A 26,029-nucleotide genomic window follows, 5' to 3' on the forward strand; every position below is an offset into this window, starting at 1 on the left:
TATAAATTTTTTAAGTATAATTTTTTGTGCTAAAAATTAATATCTTAAGAGTATATTTTATATTTTCTAACAAAATGTTAGGGATTTAGGTGGATTGAATAATATTTTGTAACACCTGTCTTTCTTAGCCAATTTAGATGTTTAGATGGCAGATTTTGATCGGTTAATTGCATAAACTAGACACCGCAAAAGAAAAAAATTAACACTGTTAGCTAAAGGTCAATTTCATGTCAAAAGATAAACTTTAAAGCCTTTTATTTTAATGGAAAAAAAACGGTGGATTGAAGTTGAACCAAGAAATGAAATACGAGGAGCCCTAATTAATTATTCCGAATATACATGATGTGCTAACTTAAAAAAAAAAAATATAGATGTGCAATAATGAATGTTGTATGGTTTAGAAATGTTAAAAAATGAATTGACGATATATGAACTTGATTTGGTCTCCACGTTCTCTGAGACATCAATAATATCTCTTTTTTTTTTTTTTACCAAAACAATCATAATAAAACAAAGAGTTGACGATCTTCTCGATCCTTTAGTATCGGGATTTATTGTTTAGAGTCTTTCCCTGATAATCGTCGATATGTGTCATCCATCTGTACTAATATAATAATAATATAGTAATGGTGAAATAATTTTATAATAGAGATGTTTAATTTTAAATCTATTTTAATTATAAATTTAAATTTTATTGTAAAATCGACATATGGCACATGTCGTTTTATTAACGAATAGTAATTTAATACATATATTTTAGAATTTTGAGTTTAATTAGGTTTCGCCTTACAATTTTAAGTCAAACATATATTTTTTTCTATTTTAATTAGGATATCAAAACACCACAAAAACATATTTCTAATAAATTATAATATACTATATTTTTTCTAATTTTTTTATTTAATAATTTTTCCAAATTAAAATTTATTATATTTATTTTTCTATTCCTAATTAAAAACGGACAAATCTTTTTTTTCCTATTTAAATGGACATATTAATTTAAAAATTATTCCTAATAAAATTAATATATATATATACATTAGTTTTTCAATTTTTTTCATTAAATTATTATTCTTAATAAAAATCCGTTATATCTTTATTTCCTACTCTTAAATAAAACAGACATATCTTACTTTTAAAATAATAAAAACAACTAAATTGATTAGATGCAATTATAAATTTTAATATAAAATCAAATTTTGATGTGTGATTTTTATATTTTGCTATGTTTATTATTTTTGAAAACAAAATAATTTTTTTAATTCTATTAGAATTATTATAGATTTTGAAATAAAATCAAAATAATTATAATTAATATATAATTAAAATAATTTTCTTTTAATATAATATTTGACATATATATTTAATAATGTTTAATACAAATAATTATTATATTATTTTTTTATGATATATTTAAATTATTAATTTTTAAAAATACGGATTTTTGGTCCAACGGACGAGCCCACTAACTTATATAAATTAATATAATTTTGATAAACGACTTATTTAATTTTAGAAAATAAAAACAGCTTATGCAATATACGGAATCTTGGCGTACGAACGATCAAAGACTTTCCATTTCCATTATACCAAACGAATTGAAAATTATATAAAACCTTACATGTTAAATCACGTCTCCATATACACATGCTAATTTAATTTCAATCAGCTAACTACTTCTGAGTTATTTAACTGAAATATTCCCCATCATGATGATGTAGTGTCATGGCATTTTAGAACATGCTAAGGTGTATTAATATTCAATTTAATTATATACATCAAAAACCACACTATAAATAAAATCCTAAACTCACTTCTCCATTCATCCCTAGCACAAACATTCTCCCAATCGTTCTCTCGAGCAATATTTGCCAGTTAATTTAGAAATGGCCTCAAAAGCTTCCATAGCCCTTCTTTTCTCTCTCAACGTTCTATTTTTCACTATGGTTACCGCTAATTGTCCGCCCTCACCTCCTCCGCCATGTAAAACACCACCACTTCCACCACATTCACCGCCACCACCACCACCTCCATCGACAACTAATAGTGGTACCTGCAAAGACGCAATTAAATTAGGTGTTTGTGCTAATGTATTGAATGGATTGGTCAACATTACGATTGGTAAACCAGCTAAAGAACCTTGTTGTTCCGTCATTCGCGGTCTACTCGATCTCGAAGTAGATGCTTGTATTTGTACAGCAATTAAACTTGATGTATTGCAAATCCTACACATAGATCTTCCAGTTCATGTAAACTTGTTGCTCAATTACTGCGGCGGCAAAGGTGTTCCCTCTTCATACAGTTGTTCTTAAATAGAACATCTCCATCTACTATATCTCTATCTTCTTGATATTATTCTTTAATTCCAAGCACATATGCTTAATTTTTTTTCTCATTTTTAAGTTAATTTCATTTAAGTGTTTAGTGGCTTATGTCACAAGCAATCGCTGTTAATTACGATGTTTTAAGGACATTTTGTCTCTGGTATGTATTATGTCCATATTTGATAACAATATGATTATAATTTATGTTCGTTTTTTAATGTGATGCAGCCTAGTCATATATTCCTCCAACCAAAATTTAATTTTAGGTGTTATTATGAACTAAGTGGGTAAATCCTAGACCCGTCTAGGAGAATGGTCCGGTCAAGTTAACAAGGTTGAACATGTACGGAACATTCTCAGAGTCCGGTTAGAAAGACTTAAAAGTCTGTAAAACTGCTTTTAAGTCCGAAATAAACAACATCTATTATAACTAGATAACTAAAGGGTATATTTTTCCTATTAAATATAGAATAACATCATATGAATATAAAGATAAGGACTTCATGCAAGCCCTAATGACCACATAATTGGAGAGTTACTTAAAAATGATATATTCTTTACGTCTTTGATCTACGATTTTGAGGCGAGCTTTCTAGGTCAGTACATGTCGTAGACTTACTTGCGTGCCCACCAAGTACCTTTATTTTTATTTCTTCGACAAAACGTCTGGCGCTGTCTGTTGGGAGCAATTCGACAGGCCATATAATCTCCTAGATTTTTTATTTGTATAACATCATGGTTCGTACAATATTTGAGGTTGATAGGGCTCATGAGAAAACTGCTCCTCTGAAACCTTATTTTCAGGCCACTGCTGCTGACCTACCTTAACAACTCCAGGTACCCGCTCCTAAGGTTCAAGGCCGGCTCGAGCCTTAGATGATAAAAGCGACCACTTAGGGCTCCTAAGAAAATGTGCTATAACGTATATAAAATAAGGCCCCAAATTTTTTTTATAAAGCTTAAACTTATTTTTTTATGGATAATAAGGCCTACATTTTTTTTTATGAAAAACTAAGGCCTAAAAATACTTTAAATTAGACCTCACAATTAAATAACGACCAATTTTTGTTTTTATTTTTTTTATAAAAGAGTTAGGCCAGCATATATTTTTCATGAAAAAAAAATGAAAATTAAGACTAAAAATATTATTTTTTAAGTAGTATAAGTATTCACAAATTATTTACTATTTCTACTTATATATGATTTTTTTTTAAATATTGTTACTTTTTTTAATGTTAAAATCGTTATTATAAATATGTTGAAAAAATTATGTTAGAGCAATAAAGTCCTAAAATTAACCAATAATATTATTGAAAAACCATAAAAAATATATTGTACATAAAAAAAATTAATATAGAAAAATACAATTGAATGAAAATGTTAAAAAGATTTAATTAAAAAATTGAGATATCTTTTGGAAAATATTATTTTTCAATTTTTTTTAACAATTTTGAATTTTTAAGGAGAAATCACTTTAAATCTTTTAAAAATACATATTTTTTTCTAAAAAAAACTATTTCCGTCGGTCTACTTCAAGTGTCGCGTTATAAAAGTTGTGAATCTTAAGATAATAATTATTTATAGAAAACTTTACATGTTTGTCATCTATTAATTATTTCAAGTCATAAATATTTATACAAATCTGCATGAATTTCGTAAAATCACACTTAAAATAGACCAAAACAATTTCATTTCGCGATATTTGAAGTGAACATGAGGCAATAATAATAAGGCCTCATTTTTTTCCTCGCCTAGGGCCTCAAATGTGTCGAGCCGGCCCTGCTAGGGTTCGTCCGGCCAATAGGGCCATCCTAGGCACTCGCGGAGGAGCTCGTGTGCTTAGCCGACCTTCCTCCAATACTCGTAGGAAGAAAAAGAAGACCTCAGCCAATCAAGCTCCACTTGAATCTCATGTAACATCTCCTCCAGTCTCCTGATCTCGCTCGCTTTGCCACCTCATCAGCTTTATCGCTCTCATATACCTTGACAACCTTCCCTTCAATCTCTTCAAGTTGGTATGTGTGAATGCATATATTATGTGCATGAAATTCGAGTCCCATTATTATAAATTGTCATTTTTTTACTTGTCAGATGAAACTGGTCAAAAGGTCAGTATAGATTACACGAAAGAAAGATAGTGGACCGAGGACATAGATGAATCAAAATTGAATCGTAGATTCATGAACTAAAAAGATTCATGAAAGCTAAATAAGGAAAGTAGTGATCAATGAACTAAAAAGAGAAAGTAGATCATTTGTATATCTGATTGAATCACTTTGATAAAATCGAGATATATACAAGTGATTGTCAGATTAGGTTTGAGTTCTAACTGGTTAAGTTGCATCTTAGGTGATTTAGTCGAAAAGAGTTAGGGCTAGCAAATTTCAGTACAAATTGTGGATGGTTTGAAAGTCCTCCAGCTTCAAAGCCTTCATTAAGGCAATCACATTGTAGTCGCATGATGCCAACTTTTTCATTTAACTTGTATTTATAAAATAATATTTTAATTAAATTAAAAGTAAGACTAAAAAGGAATTAATTCAGAACAATCACAAAAAAGAATTATGGTCTTTTGGAATATTTTAAAATGTTCCTAATATGTTGTTCCAAATTCAAATGAGAGCAACACAAATTTGGAACATTTATTTATTAGGACATTTATGGTCTAGTCTATTTAGCAACACAAATTTGGAACATTTATTAGGACATTTACGGTGTAAATTTTTCGTTGTTCTTGGAGAGCAACTTTTCTCGGTCATTGAGCTAAAGTTCATTTTGTTAAAGGTCTGGTGCAGTAGCAACTACTAGTGGCAATTATCTCATCTTTTAAGTTGATGATCTTATGTTTTGATTCAATCCATATATTTTTCGGGGATGGTTATATCATCACCAAGGTTTTTGTGAATACATGCTATATCAAGGCATTATATGGCTTGCTATAGATATCTATATTATCACTTTTTGACACACAAATAAGGTAGTGGTAATTTGGTAATTATATTATTTTAAAAGAACAATACGTCATTGTAGTATATTTACTGTATGGTTATAATAAAAATAACAATGCAATCAATGGATAAAAAGCTCGTGGATTGTGAAGATGGAGTATTTCAATGGACAAGATCAACATAAAATAAATAATATGGATTGATGAAATGGCATGGATTAAAGGCTTAAACTTGGCAAAAGCAAACTGAAGACATTAATTGAATTGCCAAGATAGACTATTCAATGAACGAGATGTATACATTATACAAGGAAACAGTCTTCTCCAAGAAAACATATAAAAGAAAACCAATCTGCTGAAAAGAAAACTGGAATAACATATATATGGGAACATAATTATGTTCCTTATACTCCAAGAATTCAGGAGAATACAATATATATATTTGGAACTAAAAATCAGATAAGATCAAGGATTACATGGAACTAAAAATCAGAGATCATATCTCGTTAGATTTCATCATCAATTTTTTGAGTGATGAACAAGGCAAAGAGCAGTAATAAAAGGAGGAAGAGTTTCTATCAGACTCTTTGCACAAACAGAGCATGAGAATGAGATTAAAGTAGAGTGACGTCCATTCCACTTCAACCTTCGTTTGTTGCCATAGGTTATCCAATTCCAAAGAGTGGTCTGTAGAGATCGAGAATAATAGCCGGTCGTGGCTTAGTTTGGTAAGGTCCTAGAACTGGTTGGTCCTAAGTATAGAATTTACATAGGAGATAATCGAATTACGAACAATATTCATGACGTGTGGCATGTACACACATCTTAGTACTTTGCGAATATTACTCTCCACATTGTAAGCAACTTCTACCCGGCCCTTTTTGGTCCGCAGACGTAGGTAATTGGCCCTTTTTGGTTGGCTATTTAACGCCGAACTACGATATATCATTATTGAATAAATTTAAACAAAGTTGTAATTGTTTCGTATTGAATGTCTCGCGTATAATCTCTACTTTTCTTATTTTTTTAATCTATCTCGTGTCAGAACCAACAACGTTTATATGCTACAATAGTTCGATCTATTCTAAGTGAGAACTGTTCTATCCATCTTATTGTGTTTTACAACACTGTGCAAATCTCTATTTGTTTTAGGTTTGTTAACGTATCCACCAAACTGTAACAACTGGTCGAGTTTCTACCCGTTGAGGTGTTACATCACTTAAATCAAACCAACACGTTTAACTTAATATTATTTGTTTGATTTGTTCACAAGCCTCTAAACCTTGACACCAGTCCTAGACAGACTTATCATTTTGTACGTCAGTTGTCTAAATCTGTTTAATTCCAATAGTTAAGACTGATTCATTTGGTTAAAGTCTCTAAGCACAAACACATCTATTTGGAGAGACTTTCAATCCAGGTAGTTCGTAGCACAAGCGATCCATCAGATCTTTAGATCACCAGATCTATAGATTTACTTATCAAACACCATTGCTGACATATCTGATTCAGTGATCATTTAATTGAGTCAGATTTGAAGGTTCTGGTTCAGTAGCAACTCAGCTGAATCAGGCAGGCACTGACTAAATATCCAATCAACTGAGTTGGTTCGACTTGAAAGGCGCTAACTCATGATCGTTTGATTGAGTTGATTATCTATCACAGTTTACTACACTTTGAACTGTCATTGATTATCATTTATAAATTGTGTTAGGATTTGCAGAACTATTGTTTTTACAGTTATAATACTTGGATTGTTTCTCTAATAGTTTAACTGTTTAGATAGTACTAATTATTATCCGCTGCTGTTTAGTATCTAGCTTAAGAATAGGATTTTATATCTGTGTTGAGTTTATTCTTAAGTAGATCATTTGTACATCTGATTAATCACTTTGATAAAATCGAGATATATACAAGTGATTGTCAAATTAGGGTTAAGCTGTAACTGGTTAAATTGCCTCTTAGGTGACTTAGTCGAAAAGAGTTAGAGCTATCAAATTTCAGTTGGTATCAGAGACGGCACAATAACGTAATTCGGTGAGATTTAAGTCCTAAACACTACGAAGACAACGATTCGAGTATTAGCGGAAGAAATTCTTAGACATTTTGGGTGTCTATTATGGTTCAAATCACTAATCATCGGAGAAACTAAAGATATTGAAGACATAATCCAGACAATAGAAGATGAAACAACAGCAAGGGAAGCTGATTAATACTTCTTTCACAATCATCTCGATCAAGACTGGAGTAACAAAAGTAATCAATTGACGCCAGAAAGTACCAAGCCAGAAGTTACATGGATTTCGTGGTTCAAGACAAAGTTCTGGTCATGATCACAAAATCCATTCAACAACCATAATACAAAATAAAAGTTCCCACATTTTTAGAATCTGATATAGAATTAGAAGACATGGAGATTCATAATTGCAAGATCAATATCAACAAGAATAAGAAGAATTTGGACAATGAGGATCAACGGAAATATTGTTGTATGAAACTTCAAAAGCAATCAAACCAGAAGGCAAAATGCGTCAGGGAAGAAGGAATAGCACCAAAAAAGTTTGCTTCAGGTCATGCAAATAACTTGAGCATTAATCACTCAACAGATGACGTGCACCAAAAAGAAGATGAAAGGAGTTATCACACTAAGGCAAGCTCAAAGAAACAGAGTCAAATCAAGGGAATAAATCACTGTAATAACCAAAGTGAAGATGAGTTTCAAGACATGGACAAAGGAAGAATAATCGACTTCTTTCAAAATGGAAAGTCAATTGAACAAGAAGTGGATGAGTATTATAATAAGAAAAGTACCACAAGGAAAGAAGAAAGTCCTCACGATATATCATTATTGAATAAATTTAAACAAAGTTGTTATTTGGTTCCTATTAAATCTCTCGCGTATAATCTCTACTTCTTGTTTTTGTTTAATCTATCTCGTGCCAAAATCCAACAATATTTATATGCTCTAACAGTTCGATACATTCTAAGTGAGAACTTTTCTATCCATCTTATTGCGTTTTACAACTCTGTGCAAATCTCTATTTGTTTCAGGTTTGTTAACGTATCCACCAAATTGTAACAACTGGTCGAGTTTCTACTCGTTGAGGTGTTACATCACTTAAATCAAACTAGCACGCTTAACTTAATATTATTTTTTTGATCTGTTACACCAGTCCTAGAGAGACTTATCATTTTGTATGTCAGTTGTCTAAAATAGGTAAATTCCAATAGTTAAAACTGATTCATTTGCTTAAAGTCTCTGAGCACAAACACATCTCTTTGAAGAGACTTTCAATCCAGACAGTTCGTAGCACAAGCGATCCATCAGATCTTTAGATCACCAGATCTATAGATTCACTTATCAATAACTGTTGTTGACGTATCTGATTTAGTGATCATTTAACTAAGTCAGATTTGAAGGTTCTATTTCAATAGCAACTCAGCTGAATCAGGCAGGCACTAACTCAGTATCCAATCAATTGAGTTGGTTCGACTTGAAGGGCACTACTCAGGATCTATTTGATTGAGTTAGTTTGATACTTGGAGTGCTAAGTCTCGATCATCATCGTCATCCAGAGGAATGACTTAAGCTTCATCAGCTTAGTCAACTAAGGTGCTTCAGCAGGAGTTTAGAAGTCCACTATAAGTTGTAGTTTAGTTCCTACTGAACTCACTATACCATGTTTACTATACTTAATTTATCTATGGGATATAAGCTGATTGTAAGTACTGGTCCAATAGTTACTGACCAATTATTAGTTTATCTATCACAATTTATTATACAATGAACTGTCATTGATTATCATTTATAAATCGTGTTAGGATTTGCAGTACTATTGTTTTTTACGGTTATAATACTTGGATTGTTTCTCTAGTAGTTTAACTATTTAGATAGTACTAGTTGTTATCCGCTGCTGTTTAGTATCTAGCTTAAGAATATGATTTTATATATGTGTTGAGTTTATTCTTAAGTAGATCATTTGTACATCTGATTAATCACTTTGATAAAATCGAGATATATACAAGTGATTGTCAGATTAGGGTTGAGTTGTAACTGATTAAGTTGCCTCTTAGGTGACTTAGTCGAAAAGAGTTAGGATACTTTTATGCCCTCAAATATGCCTCAAGTGTAGACATTCTACTTTCGTTTTTGAGGATCCTCCCCTCCTATACAAGTATTTAATTTTCTAGAGTTGTGTCATCTTTAGGCTTGTGTGTTTACTTTCTCGCTTTATCAGATACTTTTACACAATTTTAGTTAGGGTGCTTATATCCTTAGGGCAAGGATCGGGAAAAATTAAGAATGTTGTGACTGCTTGTCTTGGATTGATATAATCATCATTGATTGTAATCTTTAAAATCTTGTCATTGAAATAATATTATGTACAAAATCAGAGATGATAGGAAAAAAATTGACAAATTCTTTAATGAGGAAAACATTAACTGAACAAAGTAATAATAATCAAGGGAATATTTTCCATGCAATTCATTTAATTTTGATTCATCATTTTTCAAGCACGACAAGGAATAGCGTTGGCGAATTTAGTTAGTTGTACCTGTCTTGAGTGAGAAGAAATTTACATGTTTAGGACCAAGATAAAATATTCCTGTCTTCTAAGTACGAAAATTCTTCCACGACCGCTGCTGAAAGTGAGGTACAATCCAGGTATATGACCCGACCGTCAAGATTATGTATTGAATCGGAACACGTAAGAGAGATCGCAATGACAAAGCATGAGAAGACCTTCATTGGACAAAACCAATTGTGCTCTTGATCGGATGGCAGAACCAACATTCCATTTAATGGATTCATATCTAGAAGTACTAATGTCCATTCTTGGTTTGAAACATCAAATGCACCCAGGGCTCCGCCTTTGAAAATGCAGAAAAAATTTCCGTATTTGGAGACAACGTCTTCAACTACCTTCCTAAAACAATCCAAAGTTATAGTACACCATTCCTTGTCTCCAGGTGAACATATGCTGAAAATGTAGCTCTGTTAAAGTGAATCTCCATTACAGAAAGTCTGGTGATGTTCTTTGAATAAGGGTTATAGAAGAAAGTGTGACGATCTCTTTGTAGAAGTAACCATTAATACTTTGAAGCACACATCCCAGCACCATAAAGCACATCTTCTTCCTCGACTAAACTGTTCTTAGATGTTAAAATTTCATCTCTTAACGGGATGTGGATCTTAAAAGAGCTCATGAAATCTCCATCCCGCTTAAAAAATAAATAAAAATAAAAAGTTCATTATGTATATCAGTATATGAATTTAACACGGTAAATGACGCAGGAAACAGCCGATTGGCAACCATCACTTTACATCTTGAAATATCAGCTAACATGAGAAACCATTGATATGTCGACAAAAAAACGTCGGAATCAAGGCGTGTGCACAGTGATAAATGACTATTGACTAACAAAAATTAATGTGATAATTATCTCGAGAACTGAATGTTATATATATATAAAGTGAATTTAAGATGTTACTATACATATATATATTCCTAGATCTTGAATGCTAAAAAAATCATAAATCACATAGATGTAGGTAAGAAAAAGATATGTACCTGATAAATCATTAATCCAATGTTAGAGAACATTAAAACAATGAACTCTTTTAGATTGTAGCCTATAAACATTGAGTGATAATTTTATTGCAATGAAATAATCATCAATATTTTTAAGGAAAAGAAAATGGATCTAAAGTTGTAAAATAGATGGGACGATAGCAATGGACCCTTTATATGATTTGCTAGGTATAAAGAACTGAGGCGGCTACTAGTTGAAATTGAAGTTGTATATTTGAATACTCATTTTGTTTCGATGGATTCTATATAACATTTGAGTCAATGTACCCATGTAGGGTTTACATGAAATCCTATAATAATCGGACAAATTTATCCTTTCCATGAAAATATAATTTCAACTTTTTATGTATAATTTATAACCATAACAATAAGATCTCTAAAAAAAAAATTAGGAGTCTTTAATAAAAAAATAAAAAATCTTAATGATAACCCTCCCATTCCATGACATCATAGATAGAGCCATCTATTTTTTTATAAAAGGGCCAAGGATGTAAAAAGATAATATATTAATGTTATAAGCACTGAGTTTGTATTTTGTTAAGGAAAGAGGATCAGCCTGGCGTTGCCTCCTCTTTCCAACAGCAGGGAGGTCTATTTTATTTTATAGCCTCCTCCCCCATCCTCTATATCTTCATCTCCCATTGATTTCCTTTCTCTCCCATCCCTATATAAGATCTTCGATTGCATTTCCTTACTTTTGACCTCCTTTTGGTGGTGGTGTCGGCAACTGGCTGTGGTGGTGTGGGTTGATATTTGGTCTGTGCTTTGGATATATTTTTCAAAACTTCATAGATGTTACCTGTTTTTTAAAATCTTTGAGCATTCGAGTGTTAATTTTATATTTTTCATGGACATGAGCGGTTGTTGTTGCGGAAGCCTAGATTTGTCCCTCTCCTTTCCCCTTTTCTATTTGGATCATATATATGATTATTTGACTAGTCTATTTCCCTTCAATGATTTTTGTATACTATTATTGTGAAAACTTTGTTTGTCTATGTGTGTCATCAGAGATAATGCCAATATTAATAGTATACATATCCACTTACATTATTAGTTGTACTTGGAGGGCTATTTTTATCGTATTGAACTAACATTCACTTTGTTCAAGATTTGCCATCTGAGGCTATAGCAAATACTAATGGCAATTTGAAGCTGACGATCTTATGTTTTGATTCAATTTATATGGTTACATGATCAAGATTTTTATGCCCTTGAATATACTTCAAGTGTAATTATTCTACTTTCATTTTCAAGATCCTTCCCTCCTATATACTACCTCTATTTCACAATAGTTAATGTTTTTGTAAAAATGACATAGTTTAATTAATGAGGTATATTAAGAGTATTTTTGTGAACAAAAATGTTTGTTGAATTTCTTAAAATTGAGCAAAACATCATGTATAGCCTAAAAAATATTTTCTTCGATAAAATACCCTCATTTATCTAATTAATTATACAATCACATTAAAACCAAAATATCAATTATTATGAAATGGAGGTAGTATATTACCTCCTAGGATATACTGCTTTTGGTTGTTTTTCTACTGCTACCGAAAAACAAATACAAAATCATATATGTTAGAAAATACAAAAACAGTGAGTATATATTGTATTTTCTTTTGATTTTATTAGATCATTATGTTGAGGAGGAGCCGTTGTTTAGATTTGGTCAGTAGTTCATTCTATATATCTAGGTTGTTTGGCTGTGTGCAATGTTGCATCTCATGCCTTGTTTACCCCCTGGATTTGCTACGTTCTGTGTCGACGTTTGGATTGGCGTGTGGATGGTTTGCTGTGTTCTGCACCATCTCTTGCTACACCACTTGCTTGTTACTGTTGCTTGGTTTGTTCTTCTCCCCCGTGGTTTTTTGCGAAGCATCAGAAACTATTCTTCATGGAGATCACTTTCTGCAGCACCTCTATCCCCGACATTCTGGTGTAGGCATTGCTTCATCTCCAAGCTATGCACGATTTTCCATTCGTTGCTAGCTTGCAGGCGGGTATTAGGACAGTTATAGTCTAGTCCATCTAGTATGTAACCGACTTAGTTTCAGTCCTTATGATTTCTTTATGTTTAATACAGTCCTTGTAATAAGTCTATAAGTAGACTCTATGTTGTATTGGTTCGATTACAGTTTGTATCAATAATACAGAAAATTGCCCCAAACTAGTGTCAATATGTTTATTGTTCTAAATATTTTCGTTCCAAAAAGTTGTTCCAAATTGATTTGGAACGATTTATATGAGACGCTTTGATCAATATTGTTCCAATTTTGCTTTCCAAATTATAATTTTCGTTCCAATTAGTTTGAAAAACTGTTTCAAAGTTTTCGTTGGCAGATTCTGCTCGGTTAATTGCATAAACTAAACACCACATAAGCAAAAAATTTACACGGTTAGCTAAAGTTCAATTTCATGTCAAATGATAAACTTTAAAGCTTTTCATTTTAATGGAAAAAAAAAATAAGGGTGGATTGAACCAAGAAAATGAAATACGAGGAGCCCTAATTAATTATTCCGAATGGTACAGAAGATACATATATATGTGCATTAATGAATGTTGTATGGTTTAGAAATGTTAATTAAATGATTTGAGGATATATGAACTTGATTTGGCCCCCACGTTCTTTTAGACATCAATAATATCTCATTATTTTTTATCAAATTAATCATAGTAAATCAAAGAGTTGACGATCTTCTCCTATAGTATCGGGATTTATTGTTTCAAGTCTTTCAGTGATAATCGCCAATATGTGCCATCTATACTAATATAATAAAACTGAATACAAATTTTAGAATTATGACACATGACAAATTTTGTAAACAGAATAAAAACAGCCGGTGCATCGTGAAAACTAGTTTATGTACGAATGATCAAACCACTTTCCATTTCCATTAATTTTACCAAACGAACTGAAAATTATATAAAACCATGCATGTTAAATCACCTCTAATTTAATTTCAATGAACTAACAACTTCTGAGTTGTTTAACAAAATTATTCCCCATCATGGTGATGTAGTGTTATGGCACATTAGAACATGTAAGGTGTATTAATATTATTATATACTTCAAAAACCTCATCTATAAATTAAACCATCATTTCTCCATTCAATATCCCAAGCACAAACATTCTCTCAATCATTCTTTCGAGCAATATTTGCCGGTTAATTTAGAAATGGCCTCAAAAGCAACCATAGCCCTTCTTGTCTCTCTCAACGTTCTATTTTTCACTATGGTTACCGCTAATTGTCCACCATCACCTCCGCCATCAAGTAAAACATCACCACCACCACCACATTCACCACCACCAACTCCTCCATCGACAAGTAATAGTGGAACCTGTAAAGATGCAATTAAATTAGGTGTTTGTGCTAATGTCTTGAATGGGTTGGTCAACATTACAATTGGTAAACCAGCAAAAGAACCTTGTTGTTCCGTCATTCGCGGTCTACTCGATCTCGAAGTAGATGCTTGTATTTGTACAGCAATTAAACTTGATGTATTGCAAATCCTACACATAGATCTCCCCGTTCATGTAAACTTGTTGCTCAATTACTGCGGCGGCAAAGGTGTTCCCTCTTCATACAGTTGTTCTTAAATAGAACATCTCCATCTACTATTTCTCTATCTTCCTCATATTATTCTTTAATTCCAAGCAGATATGCTCAATTTGTCTTTTCATTTATAAGTTAATTTCATTTAAGTGTTTAGTGGTTTATGTCACAAACAATCGCTGTTAATTACGATGTTTTGAGGACATTTTGTCTCTGCTATGTATTATGTCCATATTTGATAACAATATGATTATAATTTATGTTCGTGTTTTAATGTGATGCAGCCTAGTTATATATTCCTCCAACAAAACTTTAATTTTAGGTGTTATACTATGAACTAATTGGATAAATCCTAGAACTTTCCGGGAGAAAGGTCCGATCAAGGTAGTGAGGTTGCACCTGTCCGGAACATTCTCAGAGTTCCATTAGGCAAGAATTAAAGCCTGTAAACCAGCTTTTAAAGGCCGAAATACACAATATTTATTTTAATTAGATAACTAAAGGGTATATTCTTTCCATTATATTATGGAATAACATCATATACAAACAAAGATAAGGGCTTGATGCAAACCCTAGTGACCACATAATGTCAATAGCTATCTCATAATGGGAGAGATACTAAAAAAAAAAAAAGAAAATCTCCACGTACTTGATTTACGATCTTGAGGTGAGCCTTTCTAGCTCATATTCACTTACATGCCCACATCCACCTACCTTTATTTCTTCGACAAAACATCGGGTGCTGTCTGTTGGGAGCAGCACGAAAGGGTAGTAAAACAAAATTAGTAGCAGTACGAAAGGGCGTTTTCTGGGTTAATTTTTAAAAAGACACAATCGTACAAAGGTGGGGGGCGGAAGGACAAACAAAATTACAAAACATTTCACAGTGTAAGGGTAAAACTGCCGTTACAAAGAAAACTTTACAAAAATTCATGGCATTAACCATTTAATTAGTGGCATTGTAGCCACCTAACATTAATTGGTACTAGAATTTTAAACTCAACACATATTTTACTAGCACGAAATCAAGTGTGAAATTTTTGATTAATTACATTGTCAATATCACACTCTACCGAATTAGTTGTAAGAAAGAATGTACTTGTTGAAATAAAAGCATTGTGTATGCCGGCAGAGACGATGTCTTTGTTGCTCAATCGAATAATTTTTTTTGGAGAACACTATGTAATTGATTACTAATCACTTTAGCTCGATTGACCTTGCCTTTGTATATTATAAAGGCTATACTGGTTTGCATAATAGGAGTGACACAAAAAGAAGATATAAATGGGAAGCCAAGTTTGTTTACTCAAAATACATATCTTCTCAATCTCGTGTCTCGCTCTTACTGTGATGCTTCGACTCATGATGATAGTAGAAAGGCATGTACTCTAGCTAAAACATACTATATGTACACACGCCTGTTATTGTTTCCTTTTCCTCAACAATTTTAGTATTGCTAAGTTTATGCATAGTCAGTTCCATTCACCGGACTTTAAATGTTTAGATCGATGGTACCTTTTTAAAGTGTAGTAGCTAGGTGAAGTAAGTCAATAGCATTTATCAAAATATTATCAAAAGTAAACACAAGTTAATTGAAAAAAAAAAAAAAAAAAGCTAATTAAATTCAATTATTAAGGGGGAAAAAATGATCCATCCGTATTTCAGAAAGCTAGGAAGGGAAGTTGACAAGAATTAGAGCTAGCTAGGAATTTGCACTTCATATTGGAAAATGAGTAATTAACAACAATTTTGTGGTTGGAGCAGGATTATATTGTTTACATGGGCGACCGACCAAGTAGTGGCGACTTCTCAACATCTTCTCTACACATCAATATATTACAAGAGGCAGTTGGCAGGTTTCTTTATCTTAATTATTTTGAGTGTATAGTTTAATTCATCTACATATATACATACTATATATGTTTAGCTAGTCTTCGATAGGTTCCTAACTCGTATAGAAATTCAATCAGCAATGTTGCCTCAGAGTCCCTACTGCACAGCTACCATAAGAGCTTCAATGGTTTTCTAGCCAAGTTGACTGAGGAACAAGCTCGAAAGTTGTCTGGTAGGTACTCTATTATTAGTATAAATGTATTATTATTCGAATTTCCAAAAATCATGTTACATTATAAATTCTGAATGTATATGTTATGATATTTCAGGCATGGATGGTGTCGTATCTGTATTCCGTAACGAGAAGAGACAACTACACACTACAAGGTCATGGGATTTCCTAAACAGGTTTTAAGAGTTAAATCAGTTGAAAGTGACATCATTATCGGAATGCTCGACACTGGAATTTGGCCTGAATCGGAGAGTTTTAGTGATCAAGGATTTGGTCCTCCACCAACCAAATGGAAGGGCACTTGCCATGACGACTCCACTTTCTCTTGAAACAAGTACATAAAACTCCAGAATAACTTTACTCATTTCTGTCTCAAATATTATCCGTCTCTAACATTATAATTCTGAATGAGAAATCAACCGATCACACACTTTTACAGTAGCGTCTATTGCAATTAATCAAATTTTAAGCTATAGAACACACATTATTAAAAAACAGATTTCATTCTTTTTTATAGCCTATTTTACATTATTTTTATGGCAGTAAGATAATAGGAGCCAAGTTTTACCGGGCCAACGGAAAATTCCCTAAAGGAGATTAAATCTCCAAGAGATACAGAGGGTCATGGAAGTCACACTTCATCGACTGTGGCAGGAGCATTGGTTAGGAAGGCAAGCCTACGAGGTCTCGGTTCCAAAACTGCGAGAGGTGGTGTCCCTTCCTCTCGGATTGCTATCTACAAGATTTGCTGGGCGGATGGTTGCTATGACGCTGACATTCTTGCAGCATTTGACGATGCTATAGCAGATGGTGTTGATATAATCTCTATCTCAGTTGCGAGTTTTGATGTCAGGGACTACTTTAACGACCCGATCGCTATTGGCTCTTTCCATTCAATGAAGAAAGGGATTCTCACTTCTGCTTCTGCTGGTAATTCGGGTCCAAATCTTGCAACCATCGAGAAGTTTTCACCATGATCTCTATCAGTCACTGCTAGTACAATTGATAGGAAGTTTCTAACCAAGGTGAAGCTAGGAAATGGAGAAACTTATGAGGTAAAAAAAGGCCAAATCTCCTTCCTTATCGACTAAATCTTGGCATAACGAACTAATATCACGACTAATTTAGCGACTCATTATAATATGGTATATGCAAAAATATAATCAAATTAATTTTTAAGGATGAACCTCTCTGTTAAATTTTGTATGCAGGGTGTCTCTTTAAATACTAATGAAAGTATGAAGCGCACCATAATATACGGTGGCGACGCTCCCAACAGCGAAGGAGGATATAATTCATCCATATCGAGGTAAAAGATAGATTCACATACCTAAATCATTCGCATGACTGATTATATGGGTTTATTCATTCTCTAAACATAAACCTAATGTCTCTTCAGGTTATGCGAACCGGACAGCTTGGACAAGAGTTTGGTGAAGGGGAAAATTGTTCTTTGTGATGGTATCAGCGATGCGAGTGGGGCTGCAAGAGCAGGCGCGATTGGCACTGTAATGCAAGGTGACAGTTTCAAAGATGTAGCATTTAATTTCCCTATACCGTCAACATTCTTGGGAAGAGATGACTGAATTGAAGTTTTCGTTTACTGCAGTTCAACAAGGTATCTACTTTCAAAAAAATAATCTACTTTAGTATTCTGTGAAAATTAAGACACTCGCTGAGGCCTGAGAGAGCCACCTACATCATTTGTCCGTCACTGATCCGAACATGCAGTCTGACTTTGTTGCATTTTCTTATTTACGAAAAATAGAAAACCAACTGCGAAAATACTAAAGAGCACTCATGCCAAGGATGAATTAGCCCCATTCGATAGTTTCCTTTTGGTCGAGAGGGCCAAACCCGATAACTAGCGACATTCTCAAGGTAAACACTGTGAATTCCTTATGTCAAATTCATTTTTATTGATTAAACTAACTAGCAACATTTTCACTTTTACAGCCTGATCTGAAAGCTCCTGGAGTAGACATTTTAGAGGCGTGGACACAGGTCAACACCGTAACAGGGATTGAGGGTGATAAAAGAGTAGTTCCCTACAATATAATCTCCGGTACATCGATGGCTTGCCCACACGCAACTGCTGGAGCAGCCTATGTTAAATCATTTCACCCAAGTTGGTCCCCTGCCGCTCTTATGTCTGCTCTCAAGACTACTGGTAATTAAGTATAAAACTCATAATTAAACACGCAGTAAAGGAAACGTATAACACAAGTTTCTAGTTGATGACTAGTCGTGAAAATTTCTCAAACTAGGGTTAATTATTATTGAAACTTGCTGAATAACAAAGCAGTCAAATTTCTAAACAGTCTCGAAACAGAAAACTTGTTAAAAGTGCTATAAATATGAAGTGAAAACTAAGTAAAAACGTCAACGACCCGTCGGACAATCATAACAGGCTGAGGATGAGGACCCTGACGAACTCCACATGGGTAAAACCCCAGCCAACTTAATTATATACTCCCTCCATTTTAAAATATTGATATTTTAGATTTTAGTGACATGTGTAATTAATAAATATAATGAGGATATTTTCTTAAAACAACACATTTTTTAAACTATATATGTTGTTTTGTTCAATTTGGGGAAGCTTAAACTCTTTTCTCTTTATAAAAATATTTTTGATGCACTTAATTAATTACGTATTTCACTAAAACTCAAAACATCAATTATTTCATATTATGAAATGAAGGTAGTTACTTATTGAGAACTATCTAATAAGATATTATAACAGTCTACGTGATAATTGACTTAAAAGTTATGATCGATTTAACATTGATTTATATTTCCAGAACATCAATTTGTAGGCCTGTTCCATTTGGACTTTTGGCACTACGCTCATTTTAAATTGTCATCAATGACATGATCTGCATCATTAAATTGTTATTAAATCAAATGTTTTCAGGAGTTGTACTCTTAGAGTCATCGAGAATGGAGAAACTATTATTATTTGAACCGTTACATCTACCTAAGAAAGATTTCAAACACCTACTATAGCATGAATGTTTAAATTTACATGTAGGAGAATATCACCTATGCATTATTTTATTTGATAAATGTTGATGCAAACTGCCTATACTTCTAATCTGTGCTTGAAGATATGTTGACACAGGTCTGCGGCAGTTTCTATGAGTTGACTATTTTCATCAAACCTCATTTACTTCAGAAGATATGATTCGATCCTACAGTACAAATCAGAATGGGAAACTAATAAATGGAGAATCCTGGTTGATTCGGTCCTGTTTGATAGTGATTTGATTTGATTTGAAGTAATACTTAGTTTCCTTATTCAGAAAGGAAACTGTATATCAAAAGAGAAGTCAATTGACAAAAAGGATTCTACAGAATATCAATTTCTAATTCAGTAGGGATTTGCAGCAGTATAAAAGACACGACACTAGAAAGTATCCTTTCACGCTTCTTAATCAGAGTTAAGAAGATCACTTAGCAGCTAGAGAGAGCTGTGTGCACAGTGGAGTGTTAGGTCCTCGTATATCTGCAAGAGGGTTGCGAGCAAGCCATTGTCCGGTTGACAAGGCAACGAGACGCGTGTGGTCTGAAAAAAGGGTCGCGTGAAGTCCTCACCCCTTTGGTGTAGGCGTTACCGTAAGTCCTAATTAGTTATGATTAGGCGGGTTGGGTAAGCAAATAGCACACTTAGGAAAATAGGAGATAGGTTATAGATGAGCGAGTTGTAACCAAAGTATTTTCCTATTGTTTCAAGTATAGTGGAATGCTGTTTACCTCTGGGCTTGGCCCCGCAGAGTAGGGAAACCGAACTGCGTTAACAATATCGTGTGTTATTTATTACTGTACTGTGTTTTGTTAACCTGTGCTAACACGTACCTGTTAGCACACCTGCACTAATCTGTCGAAACAGGTCGGAATACGCCTTCAAGTGGTATCAGTGCAGGCTCAAGAAAAGCTTCTTGAGAAAAGATCTTGCGATATCCGACCAATGGATGACAGAATTGAAGAGGGCGGCTCAACTATTCGTGTCCTCCTTTACTTACCGATTCCAATTATGACTATTGGAAACATTGGATGAAGTGGCACCTGAAAAGCCATGGTGAAGATATCTGGCGTGCTACACAGAACCTGTGGACACATCCTACATCCACTGTTAATGGTGTTGTAACAGTGAAGAGCGAAGACCAGTGGAGCACAGCTGAATCAACCACCTATAGAGCAAATAGCATCGCTGTGAGTATTATCCAGTGTGCTGTCCGTCCCAGTATGCTCAAGATCATTCAGAATCTTGAAACTGCCAAGGAATCGTGGGATGCCCTTCAACTCACATATGAAGGATCAAAATCAGTTAGACAATCAAAGCTCCATCTCATCTCTACCAGGTTTTATTCTCTAACCATGAATAATGATGAATCTATTGCTGACTTTGAAAAAGAGCTTCGTTGCATTGCTAATGAATCCACTGCTCTTGGCGAGGTAATTTCGGAGTCCAAACTGGTGAGAAATGTGTTGATCTCACTACCGGAGAAATTTAGCTCGAAGATGGATGCAATCAGTGAATCTACTGATTTCGAGAACTTGCGGTTTGATGATCTAATGGGAAGCTCAGAACTCATGAGATGACTTTGGCTATGAGGAATAGAGATAAGTCTAAATCTAAATCTATTGCTTTTAAAACTGGTGTGGAAGATGTATCTGTAAGCACAGGTGAGCAATTGTCACTATAAGAGCAACTAACATTATTGATGAAGAATATGGGAAAGATGTTTGAGATGTTCAACGAGGTAGAATCCGTTGATTGTACTTCATCAAATCCTAAGAAGAATGAATCAAGAGGAGTTGATCAAAGATTTAAAAAGGGAGAATCCACTAAAGGAAGAACCAAGTTTGAAGAAAGAGAAGATACAGTGCCATAAATGTCAGGGTTTTGGTCATATTGCTGCCGAGTGTGCCAACACTCTTAAAAAATAAAAAAAAAATCTTTCATATCTACATGAAGTAATGAGGAGACGTCCGAAGACAAGTCTGAATCCAGTGATGATGAACATGAGATTAAGTATCCTGCCTATAAAGCTTTTCCAACTCATACTACTGTGAGTACAGTCCGTGAATCTGTGAACACAGAAACGTTAAGCACAGAGGAGAACTCAAGTTCAGACGAGGACTCAGATAGTGATGATGATAGAGATATACATGCTGCCTTCAAAGATCTTCTTGAAAAAATGGTTGAATCCCTCAGAATCAATCAAGGACTTGCTGACGAATTAGATCAACTGTCAGCTGAAAGGAAGGATTTTGACAAGATGATTGAAAAATACGAAATTGAGATTGATCAATTGAAATCTAAATTTTCAGAATATGAGAAGAAGCTAGAACAAGCCAATCGTGCCATTGAAAAGTTCAATAAAGGAAAAGGAAATCTTGATGAGCTCCTGAATAAAACATCTCCGAAGAACAATCTATTTGGGATAGGTCACAAATCATCAAAGACCGAGGAAGGAAGCTGCAGTTATGGGCGTGCTAACAGGGTGACTAAACACATAATCATATGTCACTATTGTAACAAACCTGGACATATCAGACCTAAGTGTTTTGCACGACAAGCTGATATTCGAACTCTCATTGCTTCAACGCCAAGAAAACAGCCAAAGAAGAAGGTGGATATCGTCAATCACTCTCAACGTCATATTTGGGTGAAGAAGAAAGATTTGAAAAGCCTTATGTGCAAAGTCTCACCAAAAAGGGCAGCTGATTGGGATAATGAACCTGAAATTGGTCAACTTCTATCTAATGATAACACACCTAGTGTGGGGACATTAGGGTCAGAAGATGTTAACAGTAACGAAAACACACCTAGTGTGGAGGCGTTGCCTGTTAGCACAGATACCAGGAAAACTTGGAGACCCATACCTGTTGTCTCAAACCAGAATGTGTATTCATCAACCAGAGCTCAAAAGAATCATTCGCCTGAAGACATCAAAATTGGTGGCCTGGAGCAACGTGTGTTGACTGTCGACCGTGACAACACCAGTGCTGTAAACATATCAAAAAATCCAGTACAACACTCCAAATCGAAGCACATCCAAGTTCGTCACAACTTCTTAAAGAGCCTGTAAAAGAGAAGAAAGTGGCCTTGGAATATGTCTCAACCGAAAAATAAATAAAGAAGTTAGATGCAAGTCGTTTTGAGTTCTTGAGAGGAGCTCTCGGATCTTGCTCGACAACGTGGAAATTGAGATAAGTGCTTCCATCCCCTGTATATGCCATTTTAATTATTGTTTTGTCCATTCTTTTTGATAAAGAAAAAAAGGAAAAAAAAAGAAAAAGAAAAAGAAAAAAGAAGAGGTGGGAATGTGTTTCTGTTGTTAGGGAAAAATGATTGGGCTATGACAAGTTAAAATCCAAGGAGAAAGCCTGATGAGATTATGAGAAGTCTCTGGTTTGTCTGCCGTTGCTGCGGATCCTGTTAACACAACGGATCCAACTGTTGCTGAAACCTGTGGTAGCTCTCAAGCTGGGGGGGAGTCTCTTCATACTAGTGCTCATGTTGAGGGGGAGTTCCATGATAAGAATGTTGCAGCTAAGGGGGAGCAACAAAATATCACTCCATCTAATGTGGAGAATGCTGAAGACACTGTGCTGGAAATAGTGTTGCTGAAGTACCTGTGTGCACTGGTCATCAGTCTTTAAAACAGGAACAGAAAAGACTTGAGTACCGGGTGTGAAAGCTCAGATTGTACGTGCTTTGGCGATTTATTGTCAAAAAAGGGGGAGATACATAATCCTTCCCACGTTACTCACTGTATCTCGTTGGTGTGTTTACACAGGTTGACTCTTTTTGCATTATTACTAGTTTTCAGGGGCTTGTTACTTTCGTCTCTTGGTGCATGCTTACTCACAGGGGGAGTTAGGTACTGTACGAAGGATCTCGGAGGTTTTTGCCAAAAATGCCAAAGGGGGAGATTGTTTGCTGCAAACTGCCTGTGCTTCTAACCTGTGCTTGAAGATGTGTTGACACAGGTCTACGGCAGTTTCTATGAGTTGGCTATTTTCGTCAAACCTCATTTACTTCAGAAGATATGATTCGATCTTACAGTACAAATCAGAATGGGAAACTAGTAAATGGAGAATCCTGGTTGATTCGGTCCTCCTGGTTGATTCGGTCCTATTTGATAGTGATTTGATTTGATTTGAAGTAATACTTAGTTTCCTTATTCATAAAGGAAACTGTTTATCAAAAGGGAAGTCAATTGACAAAAAAGATTCTACAGAATATCAATCTCTAATTCAGTAGGGATTTGCAGCAGTATAAAAGAGAAGACTCACTACACTAGAAAGTATCCTTTCACGCTTCTTAATCAGAGTTAAGAAGATCACTTAGCAGCTAGAGAGAGCTGTGTGCACAGTGGAGTGTTAGGTCCTCGTATATCTGCAAGAGGGTTGCGAGCAAGCCCTTGTCCGGTTGACAAGGCAACGAGACGCGCGTATCTGAAAAAGGGTCGCCTGAAGTCCTCACCCGTTTGGTGTAGGCGTTACCGTAAGTCCTAATTAGTTGTAATTAGGCGGGTTGGGTAAGTAAAGAGTACACTTAGGAAAATAGGAGATAGGTTATAGATGAGCGAGTTGTAACCAAAGTATTGTCCTATTGTTTCAAGTATAGTGGAATGTTGTTTACCTCTGGCTTGGCCCCGCAGAGTAGGGAAACCGAACTGCGTTAACAATATCGTGTGTTATTTATTTACTGTATTGTGTTCTGTTAACCTATGCTAACACGTACATGTTAGCACACCTGCACTAATCTGTCGAAACAGGTCGGAATACGCCTTCAATAAAAAAAAAAATTACCTTAGATTTTGTTAATGCAGCTTGTCCAATGACCTTTGAGGAGAACGTTGATGCCGAGTTTGCATACAGATCAGGTCATATTAATCAGGAAAAGCTACCAACCCTGGATTAGTATAAGAGGCCGGAGTGGATGATTCCATAAATTTCTTATGCAGACAAGGATGTAGCACAAAACATCAACGACTTATAACCGGAGACCAAACAAGTAGCTGTTCTGGTTCTAGAAATGGTTCTGTTTGGAATCTAAATATCCCATCATTCACTCTGTCAGGAAAATCTAGAAATCTAGTCGTCACGCGGGAGTTCTAGAGGACAGTAACGAATGTAGGATCTGATTCGTCCACTTACAAGGTGAGTATTAAGACTGGGACTGGAATGAAGATCGTTGTAACTCCAGAGGAGTTGTCTTTTAAATCTATCGATGAGAAGAAATCTTTTGTTGTCAAAGTGAGAGCGAAACTGCGCGAAGATATGATTGCTGGTTCATTGGTTTGGGATGATGGATTATATCAAGTAAGGAGTCCCATTGTTGCACATGTTCCGGTCCCTCCACCCCCACCTCCACAAACAATGAATTACTTTTAAAGCCATTCATAATTAGTTTTCCCCATTTCAGAAATCAGATTTATCAATCAAATCATTTATCGTAATGATAATGATCTATCAGTTTGTTTATTACGATCTGTCAATCAAATCATTTATCGTTTTCTAGTGACCTCGCATCTAAGGGAAAGCTTATTCAGCAAGGTTCTTTAAGATGTTGATATGTTTTTATTTTCATATGACGAGTGAGAATTATAAAAGTAAGATTATGATGAGCAAAGATGAGTTTGAAAAGGCAAAACGAGCTCGATGATGATGTAAATATTGAAAAGAGGGCGTGTTAAAGAACATAATCGAATAAAGGGATCGAGTAAGGCCAATTTCGACAATATGGAGATGTTTCATTTCGGACATCCCATTATATTCTGGAGTATGTGGGGTGGTGTGAAAAAAGATGCCTTGAGTAGCTAGGTAAGACTTTAGTGCAATATATCACCTACAGTATCGTTATACAAAATTTTAATATTCTTAGTAAAGAAGTTTTCAGTGAGCGTCTTAAATTGTATAAACACATCCTTTACTTAGAGACTTATGAGTGAGGGGTAAAGCCAGGTGTGGAGTTTATCCGTTTCATTGTGGAGACGCTACTTTTTAATATGGACGAAATTTTTCATTTCAAAAAATCGCACTAGAAGGAGTGGTTGTTTATTATTGAACACATGTGTGTTAAATCCACGTAACTCCTTTTTAGTCGTATTTTTTTGTATCGGCTCGATTTTATTTTCTCGAGTTGTAATCTCTTCTACCTCCAAAAAAATATCAATAAATTACAATAATTATTAAAAAAGAAAATCGATCCAACCCACCTAAAATTTCGATGGGTTGGGTTGAATTTTCGAAAATTTTCTTGTGATCCAACCCAACCCAACCCATCAAATAAATGAATTAGGTTGGATAATCCATGGATCGAAATGGATTTGACAAAAACAAAATATGTTGAAAATTCTTAACAAGTTAAACTATTTTATAAAGAAATAAAAAATTTTAATTAATTTTTTATGCACTTCAATCACCGTATAGCAAAATATCATAATAAATTTTAAAAATATTATGGTAGTATTATTATTTATACATATATATTGTCACAAATTTTCATCCAATTAATAAGTAATG

The 26,029-nt window shown here is 34.2% G+C and overlaps 1 protein-coding gene and 1 pseudogene across 1 annotated transcript; both read left to right on the forward strand.

Annotated features, from left to right (window-relative positions):
* Positions 1-1,886: 1,886 nt before the first annotated feature.
* Positions 1,887-2,312, forward strand: LOC139885241 (putative lipid-binding protein AIR1B). The gene has a single exon (XM_071869174.1). The coding sequence runs from the start codon at positions 1,887-1,889 to the stop codon at positions 2,310-2,312; it is 426 nt and encodes a 141-aa protein (XP_071725275.1).
* Positions 2,313-14,042: 11,730 nt separating this feature from the next.
* LOC139885246 (cucumisin-like) lies at positions 14,043-24,898 on the forward strand (annotated as a pseudogene).
* Positions 24,899-26,029: the final 1,131 nt, after the last annotated feature.

This window comes from Rutidosis leptorrhynchoides, unplaced genomic scaffold (genome assembly GCF_046630445.1).
Source record: "Rutidosis leptorrhynchoides isolate AG116_Rl617_1_P2 unplaced genomic scaffold, CSIRO_AGI_Rlap_v1 contig9, whole genome shotgun sequence".
Taxonomy (NCBI): domain Eukaryota; kingdom Viridiplantae; phylum Streptophyta; class Magnoliopsida; order Asterales; family Asteraceae; genus Rutidosis; species Rutidosis leptorrhynchoides.

What these genes read in the sequence shown, in the direction of transcription:
- LOC139885241 (XM_071869174.1), top strand. Translation starts at nt 1,887, where the DNA reads ATGGCCTCAAAAGCTTCCATAGCCCTTCTTTTCTCTCTCAACGTTCTA.